Raw genomic sequence first — 20,034 nt, forward strand, 5'->3', positions numbered from 1 at the left:
TTGAAATAAGAACGCCTCCTGCCCTACGCCATGCTCTAGAAATAACCCGTTTCTCCCAAACTATTCTTAATTGCCTCCACAAAAACTTTAGGATATCAGGTGCACTTTTATAAACCCAATTCATAAAGATGGTGACGGCAGCAGCCCTGGAAAAAGGACACAAGATATTAAACCAAACTGGGCTCAAATGAAGGCGGCTTAAAGGTGTTTTGCTTCGAACTTGCTCAGTGTTTTCATCAGCAGGGGTTTGACCTCGAGTGAAAGCACTGTGACACAATAAAAGCTGTACTTTCCCAGCTCAAAAATAAGTTATTATGTGATAAGAAAAAGAAAAAGAGCAGTGAGTTTTTTTTTTCCTATAAACTCAAGTGACATCATTTTTTGTCTTAAATAATCTTGAATGAACAGTAAAAGAAAAAAGTTATGTCAATAAAAGGAAACAAAAATACACACAGGTTGACAGATTACAATGTGATCTAGTTAGCTCACATTTCAGTTTAAATTCATTTGTATTGAATACTTTTTAATCCCCGAATGGAAATGTTATTGTTCCTGATAGACAATAGAAAATGGATGGATGGATATTATTGAGGAAAAAAGAACAATTCAGTTGTCAAACACTTGAAAAGTTTATTTTGTATGACATCTGGAAATAATTAAAAAGAAAACATGACACATACACTAAGAGAAAATTTGTACAAGAGAAAATTTCATTTATATAATGTATAAAAAAATTAAAAAAGAAAACGCATAACAACCAGAAAAAAAAGGGGGAAAAACCTCAAATAAATCAGTAAAATATCGACATGTTAACAAGATTTAACATTGCAAGACTGTGCAAAAAGACAATATCAGCATCCTTTGATGAAAAAATAACCCCACAGAGTAAAACATTTCAAAATAAATGCATAATATAACATTCGTTTAAGACTATACATGTAACTGTAATCTATACTGATCTCGTCAATTTTGATTGATTTGTCATTGTGGAACACAGCGTTTATGAGCCAAAAATGCTACATCCCATCCAATCACATCTGACATCAGCTCAAAAGGAGAAAAATATGAGAGCAGGCGGAGCAATACCATAAAAATGAGGGTTATCAACACTGAAGTGGATTTTACCTGAGTGAATTACACTGTGCTGCTTCCATCTTATAGCTCATGCTTGCCCTCCCAAGGACAAGTAGGGAACGTCCATTTATCTTTATTTTTATAAGAAGACATCACTCCTTCTTGAGGATTTGGTGGATTAGACAGCGACGGGTTGAACGAGTGTGGGAGCCGTCACAGGTGCAGCAGGTGGAGCTTCTTTGCCTTTGTAGCCCAGTGACAGGATGTGTTTCTGCAGGTGTGTGATCCACCGCTCTTGAATGGACAGAGGTCCATGAAACACTTCTTCACAGAACCTGAACAGCAGGGACAGACAGAGGAAAGACCTGAACTGAATCCAATCGGGTTAAAGAAACACAACTTCCACGGTAACTGTTTGTTTAAAAGTTGCAGTGGTTTATGTTTTGCTAATTGGACACAAGTATGTCTTTATTAGCTAGTTTTTTTTTTTTTTAAGAAGGAAAAACCAAGCAAAGACAAAAACATCAAACTATTCCTTTAACTACAAACCCCAATTCCAATGTTGGGACATTGTGTAAATAAAAACAGAAGACAATCATTTACAACCAATATTCAACTGAATACACTACAGAGACATGATATTTAAAGTTCAAACTGATAAACTTTATTGTTTTTTTTTTGCAAATATTTACTTATTTTGAGTGTGATGCCTGCAACACATTTAAAAAAAAAAAAAAATCTGGGACAGGGGCAACTAAAGACTGGGAAGGCTCAAAAAAACGTTCCACAGTGAACAGGTTAACTGGAAACAGGTGAATGACATAATTGGTTAAAAAAGGAATATCCCTGAGAGTCTCAGTCGTTCACTTCCACTGCGTGAGAAAATAGCCCAACAGGTTTAAGAAGCACGTTTCTCAAAGTGCAAGTGCAAGAAATTCATCTAAAGTCCATAATATCATCAAATTAATTCATCTGGACTGTTGTTTGTTTTTAATCATTTTAATTGTCTTATTTGTTTAATGCTTCTTCCACTCCCTGCTGCAATGCTTTTATTTTATGTAAAGCGCTTTGAATTGTTTTGTACATGAAATGTGCAATACAAATAAATTTGATTTGATTTGATTTGAAAAGATACAGAGTATTCAGAGGAATTTCTGCATGTAAGCAGCAAGGCGAAAAACCATCTGGGCACAGGAACACTTTGGAGATGGACTGACGCTGTGGTCCGACGAGTCCAATTTTCAAAGTGTTTTTGGAAATCATGGACTTCGCGTCCCTCGGGCCAAAGAGGAAAAGGTCCAAAAGTAAAAAAAAACAGCATCTGGGATGGTGTGGGGTTGTGTTCTTATTCAGGGACGTCCCTAGCCTGGGAATTCCCATGCTGCTTTGCGCTCGATTTCATTCTCACTGCAAAGTCAGCCTGGAAACCACCGCCCTTATTTTTGCTAGAGTTTGGGAACCAATCACAGAACGGGGGGGGGGGGGGGGGGGCAGCAAGACAATGACGACGTCTATGCGCTACACCGAAGCTTGTAGAGTGTTAATCCAACATGGCAGCGGACACAACGTTACCGTTCAATGCAGCCTTAGAAAGTGTTTCGGAGTAGATTCACCCTGGGGTCATTTGAACCGTGACATCCAGCCAAGTAGCCCACCCGAAGTTTTTCCGATATTGGCTGAACATCAGCTGAGTTACTGAGTTATCCCGAATAGCTTAGTACAAGCGCTAACGGACCCTGGCAGTATCTCCAAAATTACCACACTAAAATCACATGTCATGACACCAAACTTCTACAGTTGTACAAATATGGTCTGTACTCACAAAACGATGCATTTGGAAGTTTGTACATAGTCCAGGAGTTTATTATTATCATCAACACAAGCCTGATAGCTTTTCTGCTGCTAAAGCTTCGTTGACGTCACTTCTGGGAGCTGGGAGCTTCAAAGTAAGATGAGGGTTGATCTACTACTGTAGACAACAAAGCAAGGCTGCTCAATTTCTCCATTATTAAAATAAATTCACAACTCTACAATATAAAAATTCATGTAGAATATAGCATATAGGCCTACTTTGTTGTCAATTTAAGTAGCTTAGAGCGCAAGTTTACTTTTATTTTCCATTTTTTTCTTCTTCCTCGTCGAATTTCTGTCGTCATCTGGTATAAGTGATACAATTGGCTATGAATCGCGCGCAAAGCAGCATGGGAAGAACCTGACGTCATTTGATAGACATTCGTAGCGCCCAATAAACGGCTCCAGGCATTCGTAAACCACGCCTCAAATACGAGAAAATGCACACCTAGTTCCCAGACCACCATCTCATCGAGATTGTGGACGCGTCAGCCAGGCTAGGACGTCCCTGCTTATTTCGGCACATTCTGCATGTGTTACAACAGCGTGGCTGAGTAGAAAAAGAGTGCGGGGAAATGTGTGATGCATTATGCAGCGTGAACTTCTGCCGCTCTCGTCTCTTGTTTGTGTAATCTGCACTGTTGGACCCCATTATGGTCTTTTCTCAGCAAATAAAGGGTATGAACCACCACTGAGTGGAAAAACATTCAACATGGCTGTCATCGCTAGTCAGGAGGTTAATAAGAAATGATCATCATCTTAAAATAATATTTAAAGATGGGTCATTAAAAGCTGGCCAGAAATCAGGTTTCCTGATGTTTACGTGTCTTCATTTGTGGGCCAGAAAAATACATGAAGCAAACCCTGAAAGCATATAAAAGTCTGGATGCCTGGTCGCACTTCAAAGAGGGATTTTCCAGCAAAATGAAGGCGACAAAGACACCAGCTGACAATCTGGTTGTATACAGAAAGGTTCATGCCAACATCTTTTATTTCATTCAAACCTTTGTACTGAAAACTGAGTGGCTGGATGAGGAATCCACTGTGCAGCCTATGTGATATGTGACCACAGTCATGAGACAGTTTAAATGTTTTGGGAGCGCACTTTTTACCACTTTAAGCTTCATATCCTTCCCCCTTCGACTAATAACACTGGAAAAACATTTGATGTGTAAACCTGGGAATTAGGATCACAAGGCAGGTGAAGAGTGTGATTTAACCATCCTTTAAGACCTCAATAATTTAAATATTAAGTGACTTTCTGTATTCATATCAGATGCAGAATAGACCTGTTAGTGTTCCTCTAAGGTTGTCTCGACTAGCTAACATCCAACCCTAAAAGAAGTCTTGTTTTTCCATCAAACTCAAAAACACTGCAGGTACACGGACTATAAGCATGAAGTGCATTCGTAATATCGTACAATAATGATTTTTACTTAATTAATTTTCTGGCCCTGGATGCCAGTTGTCTTAGTGACTTTAAGAAATCCGTTTTCTCTTCTTGTTAGTTTCTAGAATTTTGTGAAAAGAAAACCTGACTTCTTTCTGAATCTGTTGATGCAGTTGATTGTACAGCAGCTCTTTACCATTTTCCACGTGTTTTCCAGCTAGTCAAACAATCCACGGTCATTGAGACGGCTGTTTTTTTTGCCACTCACTGGATATAACCAGGTGTAACAACTTACAGTCACTTTTCTGACAACACTGCCTACCCTGTATTTAGCATTAGCATCCGACTGGCTGTTGAAATTTCATCCACTGAGTATGGATTCATCTATTTTTTTCATCCCTTTCTCATCCGATCTTTTTCCACAACCAGCAAGTCAAGCATTGCCAATACCACTCCTGCAACAAAGTACTAACTAACCAGATCCCTAAACTAGACACAATATTATATACTGAGCGAACGACGAGTGATGATAAGCAAACACTTCTTCAAGTCCCTTAAAATGTCCAGATGCTGGCAATGCAAGACATCCTGCGAGGACCCTTTCACTGCTGCTAGTTTATTATGTTGATTTGGTGTATAACAGCCCTGAAACTGATAAAGTTTGTTTCTACAGCAGTTAAATAGAAACACAGAGGTTGTTTTATTGACTCACCTGCACTTGAGGGAATATATTTTACCCACTAGTTTCACTAGAGGAGTAAGTGGGGGCTTTGGCAGCAGAGCAGGGATGATGCCAGACCGTGATGGCTGCTGGAAGTTTTTGCCACGATTCTCCTCCCCTAAAGAAACTCCATGTTTTAGGGGATGGACCCCTGAAATCAACAAGACAAGTGTTACAGGAATTTCAAACAGCAGCACAACATTATCCAGCTATCTTCCAACCCCTGCCATCTCTCACCCCTTGTTGTGCGTGCATGGAGGCTGCTGTGGTCCTTTCTGCTCGCTCTGTGTTCGTGCTGCTGCTGGGACAACTTCGGGCTGCTGCTCGGCACAGTTTCAGAGTCCGTGGACATAGAGGGCGAAGCAACAGCTCTCTGGGACTGGAACAAAAAATGCCAATGATTAAAAATCCACCTCATTAATTGATCCCGAGTATCGGAAGCAGACTCATTTTAGAGCACAGCCCACCTTCTTGATGTAGAGGTCTCCAAAACGATAGCGTCTGGTTATTTCTGCCACCTTGGCGGGGTCTTTTCGGATCAACTCACTGAGGAGTTCGATCGGTGAAGTCGCTCCGTCTGCCTTCCATTCAAAGAGGCCCAGCTGTCGGAGATGGGCCCGTGCGTGACTGGCCAGGGCCTTGCGGTTTTCAAAGTCGAATCCACAAAGCTCACAGGAAGTGTCTGACACACGGAGTAACATATCAACCATGTGCAACCAGATTACAGTGATTGTGATTACATGACAGGTATTGTACACACATATCAGCTCAACCTTCATAACCATTCATAATGTTTTGAAAAATAAAACGATTCAACTTTGGTTGGAAATTAATGTTGTGACATTGCAGAAGCTTATTCAACTGATGCCACAGGGAACGTTTGCTGTAATCACACTTTAAGGTAATTCAACTAAATATTACAGTGCGCTACAAGCAGTATAAAGTGGGTCATGTTTTGGCAAGGCCTGATCCAAGTGCCCGTCTCGCAAAGAAAAAGCAAATAACAATATTTGTGTTTTCTAACCAAAATAGCACATACAGACGGAGACACACTTTGTTTACTTTACGTCATGTGTGCGGGACTGGATTTAGAAAGCAATTTCCTTTTCCTTAGCTGGTTTGCCTCATTGTGTATCTATATTAGAATCCATAACGTCACACCGCAGTGCGAGTACTACAGACTTCAAATGTTATTGAAATGAAACATAATTGCCAAAGAAAGAAATCCTAAATTTTGACAGTTTCACATTAAAACTGTCCAGTGGTAATAGTGTAATTGGCTTGAGAATTTGTCATAATTATCCATGATAAGCAGCACATGCTGTAGAAACAGGCCATCATTGAGAACAGATGTGATAATAAGATCAATACAAATATAGTAATTTAGCTCCAATCAGCTCGGTTTATTCCTGCCAAAGATGGAAATGCTAAAAGAAGGTATTTTTTTTGGTTTTCAAGAGTAAAAAGTGCATTTTTCTAGAATCATTTTCATCATTTGGACGAACTCTTAAGCCCTATTCGGACGGGACTAGTTCAATGGGCGGACGTATGGTAATGTTGGTTAACCAGACGACGCCAGGGAGAAGAAATGACCAATTCGGACGGTACAAGAAATCCCTGTAATATTCATCTAACATGGGAGGAGCTGTTGGTTACGCACAACTGTCACATCCTGGATGCCATGCACGTCTTCATTTCACTTCCGTAAACCCCATCTGTAAACAGACATGGCGCCGACCATGCGTGCTTGCAAGCAGCGCTTCATCCAGAACCTCCATGTTTGCAAACAGACACACCTAATTGTTTCTCTCAAGGATGTGACGACATATTCCGTACTTATTACCGAAGGTCGCATTCGCACGGGATTAGTATTACCTATGGTAGATACTCCGGACCGTTTCACAGGAGGTAGAATTCTCGGCAAAGTTTACCGACATACTCCGCTATCTTTACTGACATGGCGCGTTCAGACGGGACTAGATTTCCCGGTTATTATTACTTTACCCCAGGTCCCCCCATTAAACTAGTCCCGTCCGAATAGGGCTTTAGTAGTTTTTTGCAGGAGTGATTCAGTGATCAAGTTGACCAAAGTTTGTGATAAAAACCAAGCCAAAGTACATTGGTCAGCATTTGATGCTTTAAAAAATGCTGATGTGACTTACCAGCATGTGAGGCACCACTCTTCACTGCTGGAGATTTCTCTTTCATTGAGTAATCAAGGGGGGACATGCAGGAGTTGGAGGCTCCCTCCCCTGATGGGAGGCTGTCCCGGGACCTTTTGGAGCTTTGAGGGGTCCACGTTGCCTTGCCCGATGCTGAAGAACCGCCGCGTCCTGACTCTTTTCTTTCTTCGCCATGCAACATCACCTCTTTGAGGAGATCGATTGGAGATGTTCGGATTGACCAAGTTAGGCCGAGCTGCCGTAGGTGGGCGCGCACGTGACATGACAGGGCTTTGCGGGTTTCAAACAGCTGGCCACAGAAGTCGCAAAGGACTGTTGGCGGTGACTGCGCGTCTGTGGAACGTGGTGACTTCATTATACATCCAAAATCTGGTGCACATCAACATACAAATTAATTGAAATTTTAATAGAACAACAAGTTACCAATAAAATAGCAAAACATATGGAGATTAATAGCTTTTTACCTGAGTCAACGGGCTTAGTAGAAACAGAAGCTGTAGGTGACTTCTGCAAGTTGCCAGAGGAGTTAGTAGAGGACGTCTTTAGCTGAACAGATACCTCCGTCTCTACAGGCTCAGGCTTAGGCTTTCTATGTAGGGGGTCCACTGCTAGCCGAAAACCTTTCTTAGCCTTCGGTGCCCTGTTTAAAGGAGGCTGAGAAGACTGAGAGCTCTTTGTAGGGCATGAGGTGAGACAGGTGGGGGAAAACGAGCTCCGGGACTGGCTTGGAGATGGAGCGGGAACTGAAGGAGAGGTTGGTGTCTGAGATGGCGCTGCAGATGAGGTGGATGCACAGTTTGTTTTTTGGGGCGGTGCGGCTTCTAACACACCACTGCTGACCAGCTCCTGGACGGCATCAATCGCAGAGCTTTTTCCCACCAGGTCACTCACCCCAATGTGCCGCAGGTGAGAGCGTGCGTGGCTGGCCAGGCCTTTGCGATTCTCGAATACCTCCCCGCACAGAACACAAGTACAATCCGCAGATGTTTTCGGCCGTTTGCTGAGGGGAGATGCAGGTGCAGAGGACAGATCAGAGGGACGTTTGTTGGATGATCTAGGAGAACTGTTTGATGTGAGCTCTTCCTCTTGCTCTGCACTGATGGGCTTGAGGTCCTCCTCCTCCATCATCTGGTAAAGATATTCAATCGGACCGCTCTTGAACTCACTGTCAGGGATTCCAATCTGCCGGAGATGGGCACGGGCGTGACTAGACAAGCCCTTCCGTGTCCCATACCAGCAGCCACAAAGCTGGCAAACATGAACCTCATCTTTAGCGTCAGAAGCTGTAAGGATGACACAAAACGAAGGGAAAGGTACAAAGTCAGCTGGATGATGTTAAACAGAAATGCAACATCTGCATTGATAAATTACACACTGTAAGTTTTCACAAACAGCTTCTCAACTTCAGGTTCAACATTAGAGTAAGAAAACAATTCAAATCATAGCCATACTTAAAGAGATTGGGGCATCAGTCTCCAGTGGTGCCCACAGTGGCTTGTTATCTGAGGAAGAGGAGCTGCTGCCTTCAGCAGGCGTTAGAGCAGAGGGAGATGAGGGGAGAAGAGATGCTGCTGGTTCTTTCAGTATGGCTGGAGATCCCTGCTGATCTGTCTTTGGTGGAGTTGCAAGAACCCCCGTCTTTCCCGAGGTGTTCATGTCCTCTTTCACTGTGGGTGTCTTGGACACCAGCTGGGATGTTTTATTGAGAGTCGTCGACACAGGTACAGGAGAGTCCGGTTTTAAATCTGGTAGAGAGCCATCTCTCTCCTGTATGAGCTGGTAGAGAAGCTCAATGGGAGCTCCGCTGTTTTCTGACACTGTGACACCGAGCTGGCGCAGATGGAGGCGGGCGTGGCTGGAGAGCCCTCGTCGTGTCTCGAAATACATCCCGCAGACCTCACAAATGACTGGCCCTGGGGTCGCTGCAGGGAAGTTCAGGTGAAGATTGTTATCACTGACTCAATGAGACACCTTTGATCAAGATTCTTCACTCAGGTTCCTCAAATTAAAAGAAGTTATTGTAGATGAGGATTTGATATGGGAAGAACCATATTGATCTAGTACCATTGAAAATGGTACTCACAGGCTCTACACAATGTGATGTAATTACCATAGACAATGTAATTACTGGTAACTTGTATTTATTGTGTCTTACCTTGAGAATCCATGTGCACTGATGATGATGTAGTTATATCTGAGGGAGAGGGAAAGCTGTTTTTCTGTAGATCCTGTGCACCAACGTGAATAAAACCTGGAATTTAAAAAGCAAAGAGGACAGTCTTAACACTACTGGCATTAGATAGATTGTCATTAGCCATCAAGGCATCTAAATTGGCAAATAACATACCGGTACTAGAAAAATGAAAGTAGCAGCTTGACCACCCTGAAAAAACGCAATAGGACTAAAATCTCGCGATAAAAAGTAGCTTGTTCAGATATAGCTTTACAACTGAGGATCTTTCCCTGATGTCGCCTAATAACACTGTTCACAGTCAGAGAGGTTTCATTATTTCTTATTCTACCGTTCAAATTTTAACGAACTGTAACAGGAGTATATAAAAAAATGCCAAATGGGATTATGAATCTTGTACATTAAAGCTAACTTGAGCTACAGAGCTCCCTTTGTTTTGCTCTAAAATGCAACTGTTAGCCGTACGTTACCCTTATTCCATCTTATTTCCGCGCAGTTTTAACCCGCTACATATCTTACACCTTGAGCAGAAACCCAACTAAAACGTTTATTGATCAATAGCTGTAAATTTACCTAAAATCTTTGAGTCTGCCCCAGCACATCAGATTCTTCCAGGCTCAGTGGAAATAGCATTGCAAAGGTTCCTGGAGCTATCAAAATAAAAGAGCCCAGGAGCACACACTGGAGCTTTGGGTGATTAAGTGCGCCTCCTTGTGACCACCTAAAGACATAGACTATGTAGGTGTGGTAATTCTGTTCAGCATCATCAATACATTATTAAATGTATTTTTCAGTTAATAATAATCCCCTAAAATCTGGTGCCACTCTGATAAGAGTACAAACAATTTTTTCACACACATTTATTTTAATATTTGTCACTAAACATATAAACATCCTGTGTTTTGTTGTTTTTATCTGCTTTTCTGTCATTGTACGTTTTAAAGATTTTAATTGCAATTCTTTTATCATTAAATGGATGTAATTTGATTGACAAGATTTAAGCGCATAAACGACCAGTTCGTTTTTTACAAATCAAACATAATGTTGTCCAGACCATTGATTTAAAGTAACACAACAGAGTATTTAGTTTTTGCTCTTTGGTCCCCCATACAGTTGTAAGATTTAACACCACTGTCATATGAACACCTATCCATGTGAGCCCTACAGATATACACATGTATTTATTGTCATGCTGAAGAGGTTACAAAGGCCCCATAAAAAGGCCACAAAAGTGTAAAGCAACCATAAACCAAAACAGTGTGATGCAGGGCTGCAAACTATGAACTGCAGTATCTCAGCCCATGGCACTCCAGGGTGGTTTCAAGCCCAGGAATATGCATAACAAAAGACGATTTACTTCAATCAGAAGCAGCAGAAGCACATACACATAAATGGCTCAGTGTTTGCAGTGTTTACAAATCCTTAGTTTTTAAATGAGGTTTTACTTAATAACCTTAATTATTAGGGTATAAACTTAGCAGAAAATTTTGTTTGGCTTTTCCAATTTAAAAAAGTGAACAGGGAATAAGCTAATTTAGGAAACTAGAAACAAAAGGGCAGAAGCTTATCACACTACAATTTTGTTCACTTTCACTTTCATTTGTTCGTACCACTTCCACAAAAGTAAAGAACAGCCTTTGATAGATACTCGTACTTTGATAAAAAAAAAAACATGATTTAATTTACATTAATATCAGATAGTTGTCTTAAATGAATAGGTGTATTTTTGTCAAATTTTTTTCGTGCGATTATTGTTGTTTTTTTTTTTGTCCCAGCTATACAAAAATACACAAACTTGTGTAGGGTTCACAAAGTTTCAAGTACGTCTGTAAATGCAAAGTTGTGCACAGTCCCAGCTTTTACTTTTGAGGGTATTATTTTCACTTCCGGGGGCCGCAGCTGTCTGTGTACTTTTTCCACTCTGCCCTCCCTCCTTTGACTTCTCTTTCCTCCTGCAAGCCGCAGACTTCTGCTGCCAACTTCTCCACGGCGTTACGAAAAGACAGGTGCGTAAAAAAAATAAAAATCTTCTGTGTTTCTGCCAGCAATTCACAGCTTGTCTGCACAGCTCTGCCGCAGCTTTGAGCGTTTGTTCTGAAACAAAGAGAAGCTAAAGAAAGCAGTTTGCTTGATTTAGCTAACGATAAGCTAGTCAGGCGGGCTGTGCGGGTGAGCTGCTCCCCTCCTTCCAAGTGTTTTGGGCCTGTTTCTGGCTCTTTCTTTGTTCCTGTGATGCAGCTCGCAGGGCATACCGGTGAGCACCGGCTCAGTTTGACCATGTTGGGCCGTTTCTGCTTGATTGAACTAACGTTATTAAACGCGAGTCCTTGAAATGCTGTGCTGAACTTTGTCCAAGAGATATCTCCGGCATGCTTATTGAAATGAAAGCTAAACCAAAGCGAGGTAGGATTGTTAGCTTCGGCACTGTACCATTCAGTGGCACCACCAGAAAAAACCCACTATTTCAATGCAACTACTTTAAATGTTAATGTTACCCTATTATGCTCACGACTTGTCTGTGATTGCAGGTTAAATTGGTCTTTAATCCACATTCTTCTTATTAAAAACATCCATTATCCATTAAGTAAGGTTTTTTTTTTGGCTTATCATGCTTATGTAAGCTTCTCATTGTTCCCTGCTGGCTGAACCAGACTTGCATGTGACCTTTTGGTGTGTTTGCCTTTAGGATCAAGCCTTTGAACCTTCAGGTCTACAAAGAGTCGACTGTGTAGGGGCTTTTTAGGCTAAATGTTTTATTACTTCTGAAGTTTCTTGCCTAAATATGTTGTTGCTCCATACAACTGAGCTAATATGTATTGGTCGTTGATTGTGAAGGATTTATTTTTGGTAACTACATGTGCTTTCCCTTTCCATCAGTTATTTGTCACCAACACCATGTCTTCTGGAAATGCTCAGATCGGCAAGCCTGCCCCGGACTTTAAAGCCACAGCTGTAGTAGATGGGCAGTTCAAGGACATCAAGCTGTCTGACTACCAAGGTAACAAGGAGCAGGAACTTTTCTACGCCATAGCTGGTGTTTGACCAGCGCTTCACTCATTTAAGATGCATTTGATCTGCCTTTTCCAGAATGCAAACCGGATTAATTTATTTTCCTCTGTGTGCATCAGGGAAGTACGTGATTTTCTTCTTCTACCCCTTGGACTTCACATTTGTTTGCCCCACCGAGATTATTGCTTTCAGCGACAGGGCAGAGGATTTCCGCCGTCTGGGATGCGAGGTCATCGGCTGCTCCGTAGACTCCCACTTCAGCCACTTGGCATGGTAAGAACTCCTGCTAGCAGAGAGGAACTGTGGATTTTTGAGAACTTGTCAACCTCAGTGGGTCCTGAATGCCTTACAAAAAGTTAGACCCACACGGCTGATGAGGAGTCAGCAGGTGGGTTTATTGGATTACTTAAATTAAAAAAATATTATTTCTTGAATTCTTTCATTGATACCTTTTCTAATAATAAAAAAAAATACATTTGAAAACTAGCGTCAAGACACATCTCTACATAAATATCCTAAAAAAAAGCCCAAAGGGTTTGTTGGCTGAACTTCCAGCTGGTCACTATTTGAGCTAGGCCTTCGTCAGGTTTCTATCTGCAATGCTGACGGTGAAGTTTGTTTCAGCTCTGCAGAAACACCCGCCCCAGATTATCTCTTATCATCCCGCCTCCCTGTGTGATATTGATAAGTGTTGCGGTAACGGTCTCTGAATCGGCCTGAACAGGCCTTGATTTTTAAAACTTCCTTATGATATTTGAGGTGTAAGCATTTGTTGCCTCATAACTTTTTACACACATTTTACCATCTACACCAGTCTGAGGGCCCCATCAAGTCCCACTATGACCAACCATTTAGGGCCCAAACATGACTGAAAATATTTGTTAAAAACGTCCAAGAAAAAGAAGCAGAAGAACAACATGGACGCTTGTTAGGAAAACAGACTTTGACTGTCCAAGGATACGTGTTTAATAAACCTGTTTATTTTGCAAATTTCTGTGTATTTGAATTGATAAAACCACCAGAATAAGATTGATTGAAAATCTAATGCTGTGTCATGTTGGCTCTGACCTGCCCTCTGACCAGTCATGCTCTAAACTAAATGCTGTTCATATGACCATATAGACCATACACTACATATCCTAAAAAGCACATTTAAAACCAACAGGTTCTCTACAATGGTAGATGCATACAATCTGCATGTAGTCTGAGAGGTGCAATCATTTATTTATCCTGCACCTTTTAAACTCAAGTGTAACGAGCAATATGCAAAAAAAGATGAGAAAGCAGTTAAAATGGAAATAAAAAAAACAATAAGCAAAAGGATTACAAGTATACAGCAATAAAAAAAAAAAAGGTTTATTAAAACAAGCAGGTTGCAGGTATATCTGTGAACACATGCTGCTTTGTTAGTTTATTGCTTTTCCTTCACCTGGACAATGTAACACAGTTTTTGTGTTATTTAACTGAAGAGAGAGTGAAAATAAAACTTGAAATGACTTTCCGTATGACGCTGTTATTTTATTGGACGTATGCAGCCTCAGAGACCCGTCTGTAGACTTTAAAACAGTCCCGTGCATGGTAACCTTCAATGCAGCTGACCCTAAAAGTTGTATGAATAGTATCACATGCAGATTCACGTGCATTCATGTGGAACACACACCAGCCTTACTGTCAAAGCTCTTCAAGAACAACCTTTACTTGACAGTTGCTGAGGTCTTTTGAAGTTTCATAAAAATCCAAAATCCGGTGCTTGCAATGAAGCAGATCAGTGTTTAATGTGGTTACATCGATGGCCTGTACATGAGTTTTTCATTCGGTCATTTCTTTTTTTTCTCTGTAGGATTAACACACCGAGGAAGCAAGGAGGCCTGGGTAACATGAAAATCCCCCTTGTTGCAGACCTTACAAAGTCAATCTCCAGAGACTACGGTGTGCTGAAGGAGGATGACGGCATTGCATACAGGTCAGTTAGATATTTTCTTTTTTACATCTGAAGTTTTCACTGAGGTGTAAGTTGAAGCCTCTCGAGTTGCTAAAAAAGGTTGTAAATGTGCTTTTTTTCTTTTCGATTTTTGTAACCTCCTCTCAGGGGTCTGTTTGTGATTGACGACAAAGGCATCCTGAGACAGATCACCATTAACGATTTACCTGTGGGTCGCTCTGTGGATGAGACTCTGCGCCTGGTTCAAGCCTTCCAGCACACTGACAAACACGGGGAGGGTGAGTAAATCTCTGCATTCATACTCTCATTTAATCGGCACAATTGTCACAATCACTTCGGTCTCTTTAATGTGAATGGATTTAAACTAACAAATATGTCATTTTCCACCTTGTGGGGTTTGACAGGCTCTTGTTACACCCACTTCTGCTTCATTTTAACAGCACCTGAATGGCATGTTGGTGCCAGTAACTGTTTGCGGTGTTGTTTAGCCTCCAACATTCGTGCGAGTGCATTTAAATTACCCTCCGTTGGCACAGGCATTAGATTAAGTCGCAAAGCCAAATGTCACAGCACCACTATTGGCACATAATTGGTTTGTTTGATTAGAAAAATGTGTTGACATGTGCTTACCACCTATCTGAAATATAACAGAAACATCCAAACCACTTTTTAAAGTTTTATTTGTACTAATCAACTGTTAGACGTACTGTACTAGAAATAAAAACAACAGGAAATTACTAAACAGAAATATAAGTGTTTTAGAATTTCTAATAAATGCCTAGACTGCTCTTGTTTATTTATTTTTAACATATTTGATGTTTTGTAATCTTTAAATACTTAAAAATATTGGACAAAAGGAACATCTTTAAATGAGAACTTCAAGGTTTGAGAGTTAACAGAGTTTGTTCACACTGTTATTACTGTTACGTGTTTGTACTTTGTCCTCATGTAAGAGTTAAGTAACAATGCAGTTTGATGTAAACTTTGTCCCTCTGCTCTTATCTCCCAGTGTGCCCTGCTGGTTGGAAACCTGGGAGTGACACCATCGTCCCAGATGTCGAGAAGAGCAAAGCATTCTTCTCCAAGCAGTAGATGTGAAGGTCTTCTGTCCAGCTCATTTCCTGACCGCAGCACTTGCCTTCAGATGAGGTGTCCCCATGAAGCAGTAACACATGGCGTCCAATCTGATGTAATAAAACAAATCCCTCAGCTTGTTTAGGAAGAAAATCCTGTCGCAAACGTTACCTTTTTATGTGCAGTCTACAATTGGTGGGGTAACCTCATAGTCTCAAGCACTGAAAGTATAGTTTTGTTCCTTTTTCAATGAAAGTGTTGATATTTTTCCTTGCTGTCATTAATGATTTGCTACCATCTTTATTAAAACAGTGGGAAAACTGGTTGAGTGTGTTTTGTCTGTATTTTGAATAAGGGGGAATGTCGTTTCAATGTTGGCCACTGGGTGGCAGTAAATCTCTACTGAATCCCATTTACTTGAATTGGAGGTATAATTCCCAGAAACGTTTTTGAAGCACATGCAGTGGCCAACCGCCTTGGCTTCTGTGCCTGGCAAAAGATCCAAGTACATCACAGCTGCCAGGTCTTGGTTAATATTGGAGTTATTGTGGTGACTGACTCAGCACAACATTCTGTTCTTGCCAAATGGCACTGAGGCTCGTTGGGAAAAATGGGATTGTTGGTTATGTTAATATACCTGTATGACCATCCCAGATACAGATTTTTCACTGCTACCAGTATTCAAAGTTTAGGTAGTCTCATATCTAATGACTACCATTTCCTTAGAAACTCCTATTGAAGCTGAGATGGGTGGATATTTCCACACGCACTCTTGTTATGGACACATTTAGCTATCCTCCCTGTTGTTTCTGCCAGCTTTTGTTTACACCACTTCTTGTAACTTCTAACAAGCTGTTCAGTCTATTCTGCATTTATATGGAATCTTTTTTTTTTTTTTTCTTCAACCATCTTCTGATCTATTGCTCACGTCTTGTTTTGGGAAACTGAAACCAGATTGGGGGAAACTCCCTTAACTAGAACAAACCACTCATTGACAAACCTTTTCATTGTGGTGTGAAGGGGAGAGAGCCGCTTCTCTGACGGGTAATGTAGGAGGGAGGGAGTTCCCGGAAACCTTGTCGTGATATGACGTTTGCTGGCAACATTTACCATTTATGGACTAACGTGCGTACGTCAACAGGGAAAAAATCCTACGCTGGGACGTTTTCAACGTCTCGCAGCTTCTGCTGTGAACCTGAATGCTGGTCAGTGACAACAGTGCGGTTATGTTTACGAGAAGCATAAATCAAATGAGAACACATTTAAAAATAACTAAGTTAAGACACCACGTTTCTCGATTTCATAGTTTAATTTACTTAAATATATGTACACTGTACAGGTAAGAAAGGAAAGAAAACAGGCTCATCAGACTCAACCTGATCAACACAAATAACTTACATAAAGGCATCACAAATGGCAATGAAAATGTAAACAGGCAAAGCCAAGACGACACTTTTAAAAACGTATTCAAAAATGCCCCAAGTGTTTTAGTCTTGTGTGGGTTACTCTTCTTTTGGTCAAAGAAACCACAGTGATTCAGTTCTCGTGTAGACAGCGTACAAAGACTGCTGTGCTTTTCAGTGTAGTTCTTGTCCAGTGTTGTTAAAAGTGCGTGATTGATTCAGTAAGACTTTACTTTGGGCGTTAACATGAGCTGGCAGCCACTGCTCACATGTGTCATTACTTTCTGTTTGAGTTGGGCCACCTGTTCCCGCAGTACAGAAGCCGTGTTTGACAGTCCAGCGTTGTCCGTTTTCAACACTTTCACTTTGTCCTCAAGACGGGAGATGCGCTCCAGTTTGCGCCTCCGACACTTTGAGGCTGCGAGCCGGTTCCTCAGCCGCTTGCGCTCTGCTTTGATCTTCTCCTGATTCTCCATATCGATTGGAGACATCGGCGGAGAGCTGTTGTCGCTGCTCAGCATGTCGGGGACTATCTGAGGCTCCTCTTTAAGGCCCACGAAGCGCTGCGAGTGGATACCGGCCGCGGCCAAGGAATGCTGGAAGTGGTGGGATCCGTGCGCAATGGCCTGAGGATGCTGATGGTACTGGTGATGAGGCAAGTAGCTGATAGTGGCGGAGGGATAGCTGGCCGTAGAGGTCATGCTGGGGTTCCCAGTGCAGCTGCTCAGAGTTGTGTACTCGAGCGGTTCTGGTTGCATGGATTGGCCGAACACCGAGGTTGGAGCCGGGCAGGAGACCCCACCGGTTCCGATTGACACGTTTGGAGGAGCCATTTGGTTCATCTTGTGTAGATCGTCCAGTGCTTTAACAAAACCTTCTGCAAATCCTTCCGCCTCCTCAGTGATCCCGCGATTGTAGATGTACTGTGGAGGTGTCGGCGTTGTGGTGATGACCCCGTTGCTGTTCTGGATGATCAGTCGCTCCAGTTCAGGGGAGGCGAGCTTCAGCGAGCTCACGTCCGCAGTGCCCGCTGAATAGAAATCACTCTCGGCGCGCAGATGCTGTGGCTTGAAGTTTGAGTTCCGATATGAATCGGAGAAGTTCAAGTTCATATTCTGCTTTAGCAGCTTGTAGTCGGGTATCGCTGCGCCTGGATGGCCATAAGCAGAGAGAAACGAGTCGTCATAAAAAGGTTGTTCCATTATTGTGGACATTTCAAATCAGACAGTCAAATAGCTACAAGAGTGCGCTGCAAAGATGTTGCACAGACACCGAGGCGTCAGTGTCCCAAATGAGTCAATCTTCAGCACAAAGTCCCGTTGTATTATTATACTGAAGCTCAAAGCTATCAAAAAACAGCAAAACTTCCAAAATAGTGGAACTGTACTGTACCAAGTCGTCGATTTGTACCTTTTAGTTGGGTTCAAAGCGGAGTCCAGTGACTAATTCAGATGTTTCATTCCACTCGTGAGTAGCAGAATTTCTTCCTCTCTGAGTGTGTGCTTCCCCTTAGTTTCCTTATTAATGACAAGCGGTGAAATGCTTCAGCTCTCTTTATATCTATGCTCCAAGATACCTGCTGATTGGTTGTTTTCTCAGTGTCTCCGCCTATGGGTTGCCGGGCTTGATGACGTTTTTGCCAGTAACACGAACTGTAAACAAGACAAGGCTTATTCGGCGTAGAGGAAACTCAAGCCAAGATATGTAGACGACATAGTCCACACGGTATACGTTTTCCCCTCTTAACCAGTAGGTTAACTCATAACGAGTACCTCTTAACTAATCTCTCTGTCCCATACAACTCAGACGTCATCCAGAAAAAAAAAGATAAAAAAATATATAGAGAGAACCCAATCCAGTTTTATTTCAACATAACACCTAAACAATCACTTGGATGATCATCCATATCATCAATCCCACCAGTCTTGGGATATATAGTGTGGTGGTGAGTCATGCGATCCAAACTGATATCTGCTGGTCCATATTTGGGTATCCCGGCGCACCAGTTCCTCCCTGTCATGAGCAGGAAGCCGATCCCATCCTGGCGCGCGTCCAGCTCCTGACGAAGATGTGGGAGGCGGAGGAGGTGCATTGCTGCCTTCCTCCACCCAGCAAGCGTGGAGAGGATGGGTAACTCTTGGGTGTGATGACTGAAGAGTCGCGTGTAGCCCTAAGGGTGCTTGGCTTGGCAAACGCTCAGGATATCAGACTGAACATTGTGTTCCTGCCAATAAGTGCAAGTTAAAAATCAGGCAGGTTGATTGAAATGAGGTTTTAATCGCCTTTTACTGACAAAGTAAAGAAATAAAATCCAGTTGAGCTTTATTATCTAAGTTTTACCAGCAGTTTTTTGTGTTTGTTATAAAGTAAGCCTATAAGTGTGTTCATCTTGGAAGCTCTAACGGATGACGGAGCAGCTAAGGTATTTGGGACTGAAGGCATGTCCCCAGAACTGAACACCTGTTTGATAAATGAAAAGAAAAAAGAAGAAGAAGAAGACATCTCCGTATGATAATGACCTCTGAATCACCGAATCACTTCCCAGAGGGCCTTACGCCAACACACATTCACATCTTTAACTTTCCAGTCTTATGGTCACACCAATCCTCAGGTCAAATTTACATGCGTTCATGTGTATTTTTGACATAATCAGTTAAAATTTTTGCGAAATTTCTCATTTACTCAGTTAAATTCTTAAATCTAAAATTGAATGTGGACAAACAGCAATTTGGTACCATAAAAAGCTTTATCTGGACATGTTGGTCGATTGTAACAACCTCAGATCATTTTGTGCGTTTCTTAATGTTAGAATATTCCTCTAGTCCAGTGGTTCCCAAACTTTTTGTGCCCAAGTTCCATACACCAAAGGACAAGTAAAAATCTCAAGGCACACCTATTTTTCAAAATATAACACGTGTTATCACTCATATCGTGTAAAATGTGCATAATTATTTACTAATGCCAAATAAAATGTGACAAAGACAACTATATTACCCATGAAATATTTATTAACGAAATATTTCAAAAATGAATTTGAAACTTTATCAAATTAGGCTTCATCAAAGCAGCAACAAAGAAGTTGCATTGTCCATGGTCCTAAACTACAAATTAGAAATGTAACATTTCAGCAATCAGCATTGAAACATGTGCTATTGTAAATATTTTGCCTATTTTGCCTGTTGTTCTTCATGTGAAC

General features: G+C 41.6%; 3 protein-coding genes across 5 annotated transcripts; 1 reads left to right on the forward strand and 2 right to left on the reverse strand.

Annotated features, from left to right (window-relative positions):
* Positions 1-676: 676 nt before the first annotated feature.
* LOC142378824 (protein Wiz-like) lies at positions 677-10,046 on the reverse strand. Of its 2 annotated transcripts, none has more exons than XM_075463735.1 (9): positions 9,984-10,046; positions 9,375-9,470; positions 8,671-9,141; positions 7,684-8,502; positions 7,199-7,552; positions 5,504-5,718; positions 5,274-5,415; positions 5,028-5,187; positions 677-1,409 (listed from the first exon to the last, which is right to left on the reverse strand). In XM_075463735.1, exons 2-9 carry the CDS (start codon positions 9,385-9,387, stop codon positions 1,253-1,255), a joined length of 2,331 nt encoding a protein of 776 aa, XP_075319850.1. In that variant the 5' UTR covers positions 9,388-9,470; positions 9,984-10,046; the 3' UTR covers positions 677-1,252. The 2 variants fall into 2 exon arrangements, with proteins under 2 accessions (XP_075319850.1, XP_075319849.1); XM_075463734.1 differs by having other exon boundaries at positions 7,199-7,588.
* Positions 10,047-11,320: 1,274 nt separating this feature from the next.
* On the forward strand, positions 11,321-15,758 carry prdx2 (peroxiredoxin 2). Its single transcript, XM_075463739.1, has 6 exons — positions 11,321-11,416; positions 12,288-12,408; positions 12,539-12,692; positions 14,260-14,382; positions 14,509-14,639; positions 15,371-15,758. Exons 2-6 carry the CDS (start codon positions 12,306-12,308, stop codon positions 15,451-15,453), a joined length of 594 nt encoding a protein of 197 aa, XP_075319854.1. The 5' UTR covers positions 11,321-11,416; positions 12,288-12,305; the 3' UTR covers positions 15,454-15,758.
* A 967-nt stretch (positions 15,759-16,725) lies between these two features.
* On the reverse strand, positions 16,726-18,612 carry LOC142378825 (transcription factor JunB-like). Of its 2 annotated transcripts, XM_075463738.1 has the most exons (2): positions 18,249-18,607; positions 16,726-17,988 (listed from the first exon to the last, which is right to left on the reverse strand). In XM_075463738.1, exon 2 carries the CDS (start codon positions 17,948-17,950, stop codon positions 17,057-17,059), a length of 894 nt encoding a protein of 297 aa, XP_075319853.1. In that variant the 5' UTR covers positions 17,951-17,988; positions 18,249-18,607; the 3' UTR covers positions 16,726-17,056. The 2 variants fall into 2 exon arrangements, with proteins under 2 accessions (XP_075319853.1, XP_075319852.1); XM_075463737.1 differs by having other exon boundaries at positions 16,726-18,612.
* Positions 18,613-20,034: the final 1,422 nt, after the last annotated feature.

Source organism: Odontesthes bonariensis, chromosome 4 (genome assembly GCF_027942865.1).
Source record: "Odontesthes bonariensis isolate fOdoBon6 chromosome 4, fOdoBon6.hap1, whole genome shotgun sequence".
In the NCBI taxonomy this organism is placed as follows: Eukaryota; Metazoa; Chordata; class Actinopteri; order Atheriniformes; family Atherinopsidae; genus Odontesthes; species Odontesthes bonariensis.